General features: G+C 40.7%; 1 protein-coding gene across 15 annotated transcripts in view; it reads right to left on the minus strand.

Annotated features, from left to right (window-relative positions):
• TTLL5 (tubulin tyrosine ligase like 5) overlaps positions 1-14,365 on the minus strand; it is a 280,545-nt gene that overhangs the window by 252,766 nt on the left and 13,414 nt on the right. For 14 of the 15 annotated variants that reach the window (XR_012516125.1, XM_039469444.2, XM_074392954.1 and 11 more), the window contains exons 4-6: positions 11,346-11,428; positions 9,623-9,729; positions 3,124-3,254 (exon numbers count right to left, since the gene is read on the minus strand). Coding sequence is in view for 14 of the 15 variants with exons in the window: in XM_039469444.2 (XP_039325378.1) it covers positions 3,124-3,254; positions 9,623-9,729; positions 11,346-11,428 (321 nt within the window). In the remaining variant the exon portion in view is untranslated. Of the gene's footprint in view, positions 1-3,123; positions 3,255-9,622; positions 9,730-11,345; positions 11,429-14,365 lie in introns of those variants that run through there. The other variant, XM_074392958.1, reaches the window with a different exon arrangement.

Raw genomic sequence — 14,365 nt, forward strand, 5'->3', positions numbered from 1 at the left:
GTTTTCTCTTATTAGAATGAAAAGCGATAAATTCATGAGATGGTGTCTCTAGTGTTTCTAGGCAATCCTCATATCCAATCCTTATCAGTTCTCTTTCAAAGGCCCTTCAGAGGCTATTCAAAACCCTTTCTGCCTTTTTAGGCACCCACCTATCCCTAGGCCCCTCAGTCCTGGCACAAGACCTCATCAACCTGTTCACCAAGAATGCTAAGAATTTGTAACATAAACCTACTTATCTGCTTTCCTTTCCATCTAAAATGTTATCTGGGTCCTCAATTTAGCCTTCTTCCTTCCCCTCTTTTAGGAGACACATGCCCACTTCTCTTTCTAATGCTCACCTTTCTACTTGGGTTCCTGATTTAACTCTCTCCTGCCTCCTGAGATCTCATTCCCTTGTTCCTCTTCAATCTCCCTTTCCTCTGATTGTGGTGCTGCTTCTCTTTTTTTCTCTCCCTTAGTGATCAGATCCACCTCCGTATCTGCAACTTCCACAATCTACATCTCCGGCCAGAACTCAAAGCTGCTCTTACACTGTCTACAAAACACACTACCTGGATGCCCCATAGACATCCAAATCCATTCCTTGTCTGAAATGCAACATTCCTCCTCCTCTTTAACAGTTTCTCCTTTGTCTTCCTGGTTATATTCCCTGTTTAAAAACTCACTGGTTCTCCTAGCTGCTCAGACTCAAACCTTAAGATGCCTCTTTGACCCCCGCCTCACTCCCCATACACAGGCAGGGATGTTTGCTCTCACCTTCTTTCTACTCATACCTATGCATTCCCATGACCTAGTTCAGTCCCTCAGCACTTTTTATCCACATGACTGCAAAAACCTTCAAAGAGACCTTCTAGAAAGAAGGTCTCTTTTTTTCCCTCTGCTTCTGTCGACTCGTTTCACATAGTTATTTTTCTAAAGGCCAGTCTGTTTATGGTGTCCCTTTTCTTCCAAAAAATACTTCCTATTGCCCACACTCAAGTGCTGGAGGGCCAGAACATAATTCTATTAATTAGTATTATGCTTAACTAATACTAATTAATAGTTGTCATTAATAACATAACTACAAATTTAAACATACTAAAATAGTAAAACATAGTAAAAACATAGTAGTATTAATATAGTTAGTAGTTAAACATAACTACTACTACTACTAATATAAACATAACCTGAAATACAAAATAGTATTAAACATTTATCAAGCCACCCCTATCAGGCACCTCTCCAAGTGCTTTCCACATAATACCCTACTTAAAATATCTCAACAACATTATAAGGTCAGCACTAGCAATAGTCCCATTTTACAGATGTGGACATTAAGGTACACCAAAGTTTGAGTAACTTAGCTAAAGTCACATGGCAGAAAAGATTCTTAACTACAGATTTGTAGCTTTGAGTGTGCCGAAGCTCTGAAGTTGATTCATTTAATTAGCGAGCGCTCTATATGACCCACTGAAGAGCCATCTGTGGGCAAACAATGAATCACTAACCAATGAATGGCCCCAGCTACAGCAACAAATGCTGTTAGGTAAATGGTGGAGCAAGCGTTCCTGATGAACTGCTGGTCTGTTCTGCCAAAGATGAACCACCCCCTGGGTGACCCAGAGAGACTGGCAAGCCTAACAGGTTAAAAAAATCAAAAGTCAGGAAGTCTAGAGATAATGCTGTCTTCTCCCCATGCTACTTAATCTATCCATAAAACGGAAAGAGTCTCTTTCTTGGACTTCCTGGGAGGAAAACTGTCCTCTCTGTACATCTTACCTGATGCTCCTTATGGGAGAAGTGACTTCTCTCACTGGCACTACTGGGAAACGGTCATTGCATGCACGCTGCCCATTGCCATTAGCAATGGTGCACTGAGATGAGGAGCATGACCTCTCAAGCCAAACTGCCAGTTTGAACCCAAACTCTACCTTTTGCAAGCTGCAAAACTTACGGAAAGTTTCTTAACCAAACGTATCTTAGTCTCCTCATCTGTAATACTACCAGAGTAGAGGTGCCACTTAAAAGAGAGCCTACTAGAAAGTAAACACTCACTAAATGTTAGCTATTACCACTGGAATTTGGACTTTTTCACAAGAGACCTGCCTCACATCTCGTCTGTACTCATGCCTCTTCTGTGCGCTAAGCCTACTGAGTCAGGCTCTGTCCCTGTGGAGGAAAGCCTGAAACAGCCTGGTGCCTCTGCCTGGGCCTGGGTAGGTAAGTTCACAATGATGCAAAGAAATGAAGAAGCCCATTTTAGATCTGGATCCAGGCTATGTGTTCCTGTGTCACTTTACCTACCATGCAGCTGACATTTAGGTGCCTGTTTGGCTCCCATGTATATTTTTTTTATTAGTCTGAACTCAAAGAGGAGAAAATGTGACTAACTTCTAGCTCCAAACCCTAACATCAAAAGATATAGGATACCTGCACCCCCAAAGAACATAAATGACACAAGACTAGAAATGAAGGCCGACATGTTTCTTAAGTGGCAACAGAGAAAGGGATACTGAGAAGGAAGCATGTATAATTCCCATGCAGGAATACAAAGTATCCTTATAGGCTGGTGTGGCAGATGATGCCTGTCCTCTCGGAATTTTGCAAAGCCAAGAGGGGACGATCCTTTCAGCCCAGGTGTTCAAGACCAGCCTGGGCAACAGAGCAAGATCCCAGCTCTACAAAAAATTTAAAAGTTAGCTGAGCACGGTGGTGCGTGCCTGTATTCCCAACAACTTGGGAGGCTGAGGAGGAAGGATCACTTAAGCCCAGGAGGCAGAGGGTGCAGTGACCCATGATCACGCCACTGTACTCCTGGGCTACAGAGGGAGACTCTGTCTCAAAAGAAAAAAAAAAAAATCCTTACATAGGCACTAAGTCATCAATGGAGAGAAGGGGCATTCAAGCAAAAATATGTTAAGACAGAGGCATGGTTACGTGATGGCAATGTGTCCTTACGTAAATGATCCTGACAAGTTTACTGAGCGTATCAGAATAAAAATAGTTTTTGCCTCTGCAACTGTTTTAAAGAGTCACAGTTGTCTAAGGTTTTGGAAAGCCCTGACTGGCTGACAACCGGAGGAGGCCTTTGGGGCCGCCAGGTTCAGTTGCTGGGGACTGGGGCATTCTCTGTCAAGCACTTACTACAGAATTCCGCATACTCAGCTGGCAGTAGGAAGGTCTGAGGGAGAATGTGAAAAGCCTTGAATCCATGTGTATGCTGCATTCGAATAATGTTTTTGTACAGTCGGTCCTTCCGGGTTAGTTCATAAGACCTAAAAATCAAAAAAGTATTTCCATTTCAGTAAACGATGACTCAGAATTTTCCTGTGTTATCACATTCTAAAGAGTTATAGTTCACGGTCCTAGAGCAGATAGTGAAGATAATAGCATATCCTAAACACATCACTGTTAATCCAAAAGGCTTAATCATTTTCATCAAGGTTTTTTGGTCCGTTTTTTTCCATTAAGATAAAATCTCCATACAGTAAAATTTGCCCTGTTTACTGTGTAATTCTATGATTTTGGACAAACACATACAATTATATAACCACCACCACAATCAAGATAAAGAACACTTTCGACATCCCAGAAAGTTACCTCAAGTCCCTCTGTAGTGGACCCTCCTAATCATCTCCAGCCCCAGGAAAACATTCGTTTTTCTGTCCTCATAATATTGCCTTTTCCAGAAAGTCAAATAAATGGAACCAGACAGTGTGTGTCCTTTTGAGACTAGCTTCTTTCACTGAGCACAACTCATTTGAAATTTATCACTGTCGCATGTATCAGTATTCTGTCCCTTCTCTTGCTTAGTAGTGATCTAATGTATAGATATACCACAGTTATCCATTCACCATTTGAAAGCATCTGGGTTGTTTACAGTTTTTGGAGATTATGAAGAAAGTTGCTACAAAGCATTTCCATATAGGTTTTTATATATGAATGTAAGTTTTCATAAGTTTTAGTGTAAACACAAGTTTTTATTTCTCTAGAAGTGGGACTGGTTGATTGTTCAGTAAGTTGCATTAATAATTTATTGCTATATAACAAATTACCCTAAAACACAGCAGCTTAAAATAACAATAAATGTTTATGATCTCATAGTTTCTGGGGCCAGGGATGTGGGAGTGAGAGAGCTAGGCGGTTCTGTCCCAAGGTCCTTCATGAGGTTACAGTCAAGATGCTGGCCAGCACTGCAGTCATCAGGCTCAAGAGGGGATGGAAAACCCAACTTCCAAATGGCTTGTCACTCACGTGGGACTGCCTGCTGGCAGGAGGCCTCAGTTCCTCCCCACATGAACTTTTTCATAAGGCCAAGTGACTTCATGACGTGGTAACTGGTTTCTCCCAGATCAAGTGATCCAAGAAAGTGAGCAAGAAGCTGTAACGTCTTTTACAATCTAGTCTCAGAAGCAACAGTCACTTCTGCCATATTCCATTACTTAGAGGCAAGTCACTAAATCCAGTCAACACTCAAGAACAGAAAAATTAAGCTCAATCTTTTGAAAGCAATGTCAAAACATTTATTCACACATTTTACAATCAACACGTAAGTATATGTTAAACTTCATAATAAACTGCCAAATGGTATTGAGGGTTTTAGAAAAACAAGTTCCATTTCTCCTGCTATATTCTGAGATATTGAAGAAAAATCCAAGTGTTTTTCCTACCCTCTACTCTCAATTCAACATAATCACTCAACACTTTTGACACCAAATGTGTAGGGAGTTTCCCCACACACAAAGCAAGCAATCTTGCAGTGGGTGTCCTCTAACACAATTCAATTCTGACAATACCTGCCTGGAGATAGTGTTAGTTCCCATATGTTGAAGGCTCAGTCCCATAAGACTACCTCCTACTTCCAATACCAACAGCAAGTCCCAACTTGTTTCACCCACACTTCTAACCAAAGGCTCTAAACAGGGGTCCCTACGACTCCCTCCCTGAGTTCAAATAATTTGTTAGAGCAGCTCACAGAACTCAGAGAAACACTTATGTTTACTGATTTATTAGAAAGGATATTACAAAGGATATAGAAGAAGACATGCACAGGGTGAGTATGAGAAAAGAGCCACCGAACTTCTACGCACTCTCGCACTCTCTGGGCACACTACCACCAAGAATCTCCATGCGTTCTGTTACCCAGAAACTCTCCAAACCCCATCCTTTTGGGTTTTTATGGAAGCTTCATTGCACAGGCATAATTGATTGGACACTGGTGACTAATTTAACTTTCATCCCCCTTCCCTTCCTGGAGGCTAAGCAGTGGGCTGGAAATCCTAACCATCTAATCATGCCTTGGTCTTTTCCTGTGACCAGTCCCCATTCTAAGGCTACCTAAGGACTGCCAGGCACCACTTAAGTCATTGGTATATAAAAAGACACTTCTCAGTCTGGAGATTCCAAGAAGTTAAGGAATTAATGTCAAGAAACAAGAGGGAGACCAAATATGTATTTCACAAGATCACAGTTATCCAAAGTGGCTATACCATTCTGCATTCCCAGCAGCAAAATAGTCTTCCAGTTGCCATGCATCCTGGCCAACACTTGGTGTTTTCCGGTTTTTGTTTTTAGCCATTCTAACAGGCATATATTAACACTTTGTATGGTTTTAATTTATATTCCACTAATTACAAATGCTATTGGGCATCTGTTCAGGAGCATCTTGTATTTACCATTCCTGTATCTTCTTTGGTGAGACATTCATTCAGATAGTTTACCCTTTATTTTGAAAAATAAAGTTGCTTGTTTCCTTATTATTGAGTTTTAAAAGTTTGTTATATATTCTGGATACAAATTATTTATCAGTTATATGTTTTACAAAGATTTCCTCCAGTCCATAGCTTGTTTTTTCGTTTTCTTAACAGTGTCTTTCGAAGAACAGATATTTTTAATTTTTAAAAAGTCCAATTTATCCATTTTTTTCCTTTTATGATTGTGCTTTTATTGTATCTAGGAATCCTTTGTCTAACACAAGGTTGCAAAGATGTTCTGTTTTCTTCTACAAGTTTTACAATTAATGTTTCACGTTTAGGTCTATGACCCTTATTTCAAATGGGTTTTTTAAAATTGACTCACAAGTATAAAATCTATTCTAAAGCAGATTTCAAATATAAGTAAACAAACAAACAAACAAAAAAACTGTTTAAAGTGTGACTGTTGATAAACATACCCAAAATTTCAGGTTATAAAAACCGAACATGTGGAAAAAATTCTAGCTTCAAAGGCTTCAAAAGAGTCTGTGCTATTCACTATTATAAATCATTATAAAATATTTTAGGAACGCTGTGTGTTTTACTCTAATGGAATCATGATCCTCTAACAATATAAAATCATCTGGATTACTCAGATAGTGAAAAAAACACCAGTCCTCCAACTAAAGCAAGCTCCCAGAGCAAAGCATTCTGGAAGTTTTCATACCACAGGAATCTACAGATGTGACCTTCTGAGAAACAGATTGACCAAAAAAAAAAATTCTGAGTTAATTCTAAGTAATATGTAAACTGTGAGAGATTGGCTACTAAAACACCAGAATTTGAGATGTTTTATTAATTTGTTTTTAGGAGGAAAAGCATTTAGTATATTTTTAAAAAAGGACTGTCCAGGAAAATCAAATACATGGTTATTTAATCCATATTTACAAATCTATTGCCATAACCGTCACTGCTCAACCTCTCATATAACTATGTGGAACTCATTTCTTCACTAGCACCAGGGGCCTGCAAAGACCCTTCTGGATCAGACCCAAGACAGACCTTAATTTGAGGGTATAATGATGCTATTACAGTAAAAACCCGGGTTAGCTAAGAACCCCATTGAGAACCACATCATTGAGGGATGGATATAGAAGAGGCAAAGCGATAAAGGAAACCAAGGAAATCAGCACCTTAAAATCAGGGTAATGACTGCCACTATATCAGGGGCACGTTCTTATGCGCAGTACTCCAGCTTAGCCCCAGCTGGACTCATTGGGCTGTAATTTGTTTCATTCCTTCAAAACCACCTAAGAACTTTGTGGTAATCATTAAAAACTAATTCAACCTGTTCCACAGTTCAAATTTCTTTCTATGATTTCAAAAACTGCTTTGTCAAATCTAGGTACGACAAACATTTCTTTCTTATCCATGGCCCTCTTCTGAAATTCCAGAGCAGAGATACTCAAATTTTAGTGTACGTACAAATCACCTAGAGAACTTCCTAAAAAAAAAAAATGCATGCTCCTGGGCCTCGCCTTTCAATATTCTGGGATGAAGCCCAGGGTTCTGCATTTCAAACTAGTACCCCAGAAGATTCTGATAAAGGTGGTCCAGGACCCACACTAACTGCTGATTTAATCTACAACAGTAACTTCCAAATCATTAGGAAATCAGAAACACTGAACCAGAGGGTAAGAAAAAGAATGCATTCTCCTACAGATGCCCCAAATCAATGGTTTTCAAACTTCTTTGTTTGGTACATCCTAGAAGAATTTTGGGAAACTATATATCCTCTCGTATGTTTAAGCTGGCATCTATAGATTTTTCATCAGAAACTGAAATCATTCCAAAGAATCTGATGAATGGTAAATATTACATTAAGATAAAATTATAACACCACCCTCCGCGTTCTTTTTCTTTTTGACAGGGTTTTTCTGTGTTGCCCAGGCTGGAGTGCAGTGGCACAATCATAGCTCACTGCAGCCCTGACCACCCCAGGCTCAGGTGATCCTCCCACCTCAGCATCCCAAGTTGCTAGGCATGTGCCACCATGCCCAGCTAATTTTTGTTTTGGTTTTTAATAGAGCCAGGATTTTGCCACGTTCCTCAGGCTAGTCTCCAATTCCTGGGGCTCAAGCGATCTGCCCGCCTTGGCCACCCAGAATGCTGGGATTACAGGCATGAGCCACTGTACCTAGCCAACACCACACTTTTAAGTATACTGAAGGGAAACTAAATAACCTAAATTTAAATCGTTATTAAAGGAAAGGCTCTGTCAGTAAAATTTTCACTTTTTTTTTTTTTTTTTGAGACGGAGTTTCGCTCTTGTTACCCAGGCTGGAGTGCAATGGCACGATCTCGGCTCACCGCAACCTCTGCCTCCTGGTCTCAGGCAATTCTCCTGCCTCAGCCTCCTAAGTATCTGGGATTACAGGCACGCGCCACCATGCCCAGCTAGTTTTATTGTATTTTTAGTAGAGACGGGGTTTCACCATGTTGACCAGGATGGTCTCGATCTTTCGACCTCGTGATCCACCCGCCTCGGCCTCCCAAAGTGCTGGGATTACAGGCTTGAGCCACCGCGCCCGGCAAATTTTCACTTTTTAAAATATGCTTTTCAATGAGGTTAACACATGTATAGAAAAGTATACAAAATACAAGGCAGGGCATAATGAATTTTTACAAAGTGAACACACCTGTGTAACCACCACTCAGACTGTGTATAGGACATTCCCAACATGCCTAAAGCCTCCCTCAGACTGCCACACAGACTATCCCTCAGTCACCCTTGTTTTTAATTCTTCCATTCATTTCCCACAAAGAACAGGTTAGCCTAACATATTCAACACTTGTCTTTTACATCATATCATACCTTCTCTACAGCAAAATTACACATAGGAATTGATATATAGTTTTAATTTCCTGTGATCATAAGGCTATAACTGTTTATATATACGTAACTGATTATCGTGGCAAGTATTGTAGTATATAATTCAAACACCAATGACACTCAATTCTGTGAACTCCTTCCTGATTACACATCAAAAATCACAAAACAATCTGTCACTAAAATTATGTTTAGTGATCTATCAGCTAATAGCTAGATTATATCCTCCCCTTCAATTATTTTAAAAACAAAGAAATAGAAACTACCATCATGCAAAAAGGATTTGTTATGCTATTACTAGAACTCAATCAGACACCAATTTTTTTGTACCTTTCTTTGGAACCCTAAAAATTTCTATACCTAAGGACAATATACTAGACTAAGATTCTAGGTGGGCCATTCTTTAATAAAAATGAAAAAACAGTAACTGTGAAGGGGCAATAAGAAAGGCAAACCCATTATCATGAGATACTTCCAAGAAGCTCAATTCTAGGAAAGAGAACCAGAAACTCTCTCCTTTAAAGCTGTCCATGTCTGTATCGCCCTTAGAAAGTGTTTACTCACACTCACACTCAGCGATATGAACGCAACAGTTTGATTTGCAGAGTCCTGTCCTGTATCAAAAATTTCTTTTTCTGGCTGGACACAGTGGCTCATGTCTGTAATGCCAGCACTTTGGGAGGCCAAGGCAGGTGGATCACTCGAAGTAAGGAGTTTGAGACCAGCCTGGCCAACATGGTGAAACCATGTATCTCCTAAAAGTACAAAAATTAGCTAGGCATGGTGGTGCATGCCTGTAAACCCAGCTACTGAGGAGGCTGAGGCAGAGAATTGCTTGAACTCAGAAGGCAAAGGTTGCAGTGAGCTGAGATTATGCCCCCTACACTCTAGCCTGGGTGACAGAGCGATACTCATCACAAAAAAAAAAAAAAAAAAAAAAAAAAAAAGCCTTCTTCTTCATTTTCTTCTTCTTCTTTAAGGACATTAATTACTGCTGCTGGCCACACACCCCAATGTCATGTACCTTTAAATGAAGCAAGGCAGCTACAAAGAGCATTACCTGGGAAAGTGATTAACTTTTTGTGCTTCAGAGAGGGTACGAAGTAAGAAGGGCTTCAGGTGGGATCCTGTCCACATTAGGTTATACTCAGTGCTACTTGGGTGAACCTGAGGGCAGACAGAAAGACAGGAAGGCAAAAAAACATCAGAGATACCCCTTCTCCAGGAAGAGCAATGGCAGAAAAAGCCACAGTGATTTTTCATCTACAGTGTACTCACAGGGATGGCCCAATTAGTATGTGAGCCTAGTGAGACAAAAGCAGTGTATCACAGAACAAGTTCAAAGAATGGGAGGACTGGGCAAATCCCAGACGCAGAAACTAGGATAAATTAACCCTTCTATGGAAGTCAATGATATCTCAATATTCGTGCATGTTAAAATATGAGATGAAGGCCCAACCCCAACTCCTTTCTCAGGCTGTCCTTATTCTTGCAGATACTGAGTATGAAGTGTTGATCAGAAATAAACCTTATAGTAGCATATCAACTTAGAATTCACTCATTCATCCATTAAAATTCATTGGTCCATTATTTCAACAACTAGGCACCGTGTTGAGTGCTGGAAACAAAAGAGCAACAAGACAGGACACAAACTGGTATTAGAACTTCCCTCATGCCCGTGTGCACTGGCTCATGCCTGTAATCTCGGCACTTTGGGAGGTCAAGCCAGGAGGATCGCTTGAGTCCAGGAGTTTGAGACCAGCCTAGCAACACAGGGAGACCCTGTCTCTAGAAAAAGAATTTTTAAAAAATTAACCAGGAGTGGTGCCATGCACCTGTAGTACCAACTACTTGGGAGTCTGAGGCAGGAGAATCACTGAGTCCAGGAGTTCGAGGCTACAGTGAGCTATGATCATGCCATTGTACTCCTGCCTGAGTACTCAGTAAGACTCTGTCTCTAAAAATAAAAAATTTTCTAATTTTAAAAAAAGAACTTCCTCAAAATGTCTCTTAGTACTCTCAAGCTAGGAACCAGACAGTTATCAACTGTCCCAAAATATCTCTAGTGGAAGTCTGTTCAGCCTTTTGCCTGTCCTTTTTGATGTCAACATTGCAATCTTCCAATTTTCTCTGGAGAATGGTTTACTCCTTGGTTTTTGAGAACCTGCCAATTACCCATCCATCCCCTCCCCCAAGAGGTGGATGCATGACCCAAGCTAGGCCAATCATTCTAGCTCCAGAATGTGATTTTTTTTTTTTTAGCAAGGAAAGGCAAAAGGACAAGAGTCCAGCCACGTCCATGGCACTGCCTTGAGAAGATGATCCTAAAGATTCCTATTCCTAGATCCCTGGGGCTGTCCTGGTCTCTCTCCTTCAAAAGGCCTGCCTTTTCAGCTTTTTCTCTGATTCCGCTAGTGCCCTCTGCACGCCATGCTGACAAATCCCTTTTGGTTTTAAGTTAAGCAAAGTCCATTTCAGTTGCCTGCAATCAAAGAACCTCAACTGGGTATCAGACAATTCCTTACATACCACTGTGCCCCTGGCCCAAGCCCAAGAACATAGCAAGAAAAAACTTTTTCTAAAATCGTGTGGAAACGTTTTCCATGTAATGCCAAGCGGAAACTGGTAAAGCCACTCCGAAGTTCAATCTGAGCTCTGCATCATCACTAAGCATTGGTCCCATGTACTTCCTAGAGCTGGCCCTGTTAATTGGTAAAGTCAGTTAGGTGGCTAGGATTTTCAGCTTTTGAGCAGATCAGGTGAGGTAGTAAACATAAACTTACCTCATGAAATCCATGAGCTGTCAGAATACTGCGTACCAGGCGACTGTCCGTTCGTACAATCTTATAAGACAAATGATAACGTTCTAAAGAAAAACAGAATCAAGCTCAGTAACCAGACAGTTAACTGTAAAAACAGAAATAAACTCTAACATGGTGGCTTAATTATAGTACTCAATAACATTACATTCTACCGTTAAAACGATTATAAATAAGTTGAGCATATTTTGGACCATGGGTTCTTAAAATGAGACTCATTGGAATTCATTAGACGTGGGTGGGGGAAAATTACACCTTTGTTTTCACTAGTTTCTAGTTGAAATTTAACAATGCCTTCCATTAGGAATTTAAGCAACAAAGCAGGCAGTATTAACATTATCTGTGACCCTGCCACCAACAGACGTCAGATATTTTAATATTATTTAAAAGTTGTGGCTGGGCATAGTGGCTCAAGCCTGTAATCCCAGCATTTTGGGAGGCCGAGGCGGGTGGATCACGAGGTCAAGAGATTGAGAACATCCTGGCCAACATGGTGAAACCCCATCTCTACTAAAAATAAAAAACATTAGCTGGGCATGGTGGCACGTGCCTATAATCCCAGCTACTCAGGAGGTTGAGGCAGGAGAATTGCCTGAACCCAACCCAGGAGGCAGAGGTTGCGGTGAGCCAAAATGGCACCACCGCACTCCAGCCTGGGTAGCAAGAGTGAAACTCCATCTCAAAAAAAAAAAAAAAAAAAAAAAAAAAAGTTGTTAACAATTATCTCAAAATATCACTTATTCTCACAGTATTTAAAAATTATAGTCGTTAATAGACCTCCACTAGATTGTGTTATTTAATGCACTAATAAAAAAGCACACATATCACAATTTCTTAAAAAAATATTTGATTGGTATATTTCAATACAATGTATTTCCTTTGTAATTATTTACTTTTTAAAATCTACTTTAAAACATTCTTCTTCAAAGAGGCTCATAGGCTTCTCCAGACTGCCAAAGGAATCTATTGTACCAAACAGCCTGAAAACCCCTGCTCTAGATAGCCCTCTATCCTATAATGCTGATCACCAGTACATCTTAGACTAGAGGTTAGAAACAGGTAGCCAAAGGGCGAAATCCAGCCTGTACACGTGGTTTGTGTGTTTCTGATGGTGCTCTAAAAATAAAAATGAATTCATTGCTTAGTTTCTGAAATTGAAGGAATTCATGTAAAACTCTAGATTTCTAGGCTTCTCTTTAAAAACGTGGAAACCTGGGCTTTCTTCTCTCCAATGGCCAGAATCAGCTGGAGAACTGCAACTGCCCCATTCAGGACAGGCCGGCACTCCTCAGTTCAGCACAGCGCCTGGCCTGCTTCAATCAATCACATTTCCTGCCAGGGACAAGCAAGTATTAGCGTGTGGACTATACATAATCATATATTTTATATGGCAAATTAAAAAATTAAAATGGGCCGAGCATGGTGGCTCACGCCTGTAATCCCAACATTTTGGGAGGACAAGGTGGGAGGGCTGCTTGAGGCCAGAAATTTGAGTCCAGCCTGAGCAACATAGGAGACCCTGTCTCTACAAAACACAATTTAAAAAAATTAGCCAGGTATGGTGGTGCATGCCTGCAGTCCCAGCTACTCAGGAGGCTAAGGCAAGAGGGCTGCTTGAGCCCAGGTGGTCAAGGCTGCAGCAGTGTGTAATAATCATGCCACTGCACTTCAGCCTGGGTGACAGAGCAAGACCCTGTTTTAAAAAAAAAAAAAAAAAGTAAAATGCTATTAATATTATTTCTCCTACTCCTCCTAAAAGAGAAATACAATTGCCACCACAGTCAGTGGCAAATCAGATTCTTACGGTATATAAGTAGTAAGCAGTGACAAGCCACTTCTAATCCATTATCACCTAACTATAACCCAACTCAGATATAATGAACATGCTCCAAAAAAGGAAGGGCGAAATGATATAATGCAAACATCACTGCTGGAGATTTTAAGTTCATATATACCCTGTGTCCGGTAGCCCTCTGTGTGCAATAAAGCTGGTGGGTAGTATATTTTAGTCTAGAGGTTACAAATTGGTGACACAGAATCAGACCTAGCCTGCAGATGTGGTCTGTCACTCGGATGCTTTAAAACAAAATTGAATTAGTTGCTAGCCTTTGAAAATGGGAAGGATTCACATAAAAATCCAGATTTCTAGGCTTCTCTTAAGAAACCTGGAAATGATGGCTATTTTTATGTGCCAACTTGACTGGGTTACAGGATGCCCAGATATCTGGCTAAACATTATTTATAGGTGTCTGTGAGGGTGTCTCCAGAAGAGATGAGCATTTGGGGACTGAGTAAAGCTGACTGCCCTCTCAAATGTGGGTGGGAATCATCTAATCCACTGAGGACCAGAACAGAACAAAAGGGTAATTGGTTGAGTTCTCTCTCTGCCTGACTGGTTGAGCTGGGACATAGATCTTCTCTGTCTTCAGCACTCCTGGTTCTCAGGAATTTAGACTCAGAGTGGAATCTATACCGCTGGCTCTTTGGCCCTCAGGCTTTCAAACTGGACCAACAACTTCCCTGGGTCTCCAGCTTGCAGATGGCAGATGATGAGACTTTTTAGCTTATATAATTACATAAACCAATAACCTTATAACGACAGTCATTCTCCCTTCCTCTTCCCCCTCTCCTTGTATCCTATTGGTTCTGTTTCTCTGTTTCTCTGGAGCACCCTGGCTAATATGTATCCGGGCTTCCTCTCCCATAACAAGAACCCTGACTAATACGCCTAGGCTTTCTCTCCCATGACAAGAGTCAAATGGAAGATTGCAACTGTAAACTGAAGCTGCCCAACTGCCTAAGAAAGAACCACCTCATCCCCTGTTTTCTTCTGTATAAAAACATGAGGCAGAGCATGGTCCTCCCTGACTACTAGCAAACGGCCAAATATCCTACTTCTAAGCATCTTAACATGCATCACATCAATTCCACCAGGAGATCATAGAATTTCCTCTTCTCCAACCACTCACATGTGTCCCTAGAGG

Source organism: Saimiri boliviensis, chromosome 2 (assembly GCF_048565385.1).
Source record: "Saimiri boliviensis isolate mSaiBol1 chromosome 2, mSaiBol1.pri, whole genome shotgun sequence".
Classification (NCBI taxonomy): Eukaryota; Metazoa; Chordata; class Mammalia; order Primates; family Cebidae; genus Saimiri; species Saimiri boliviensis.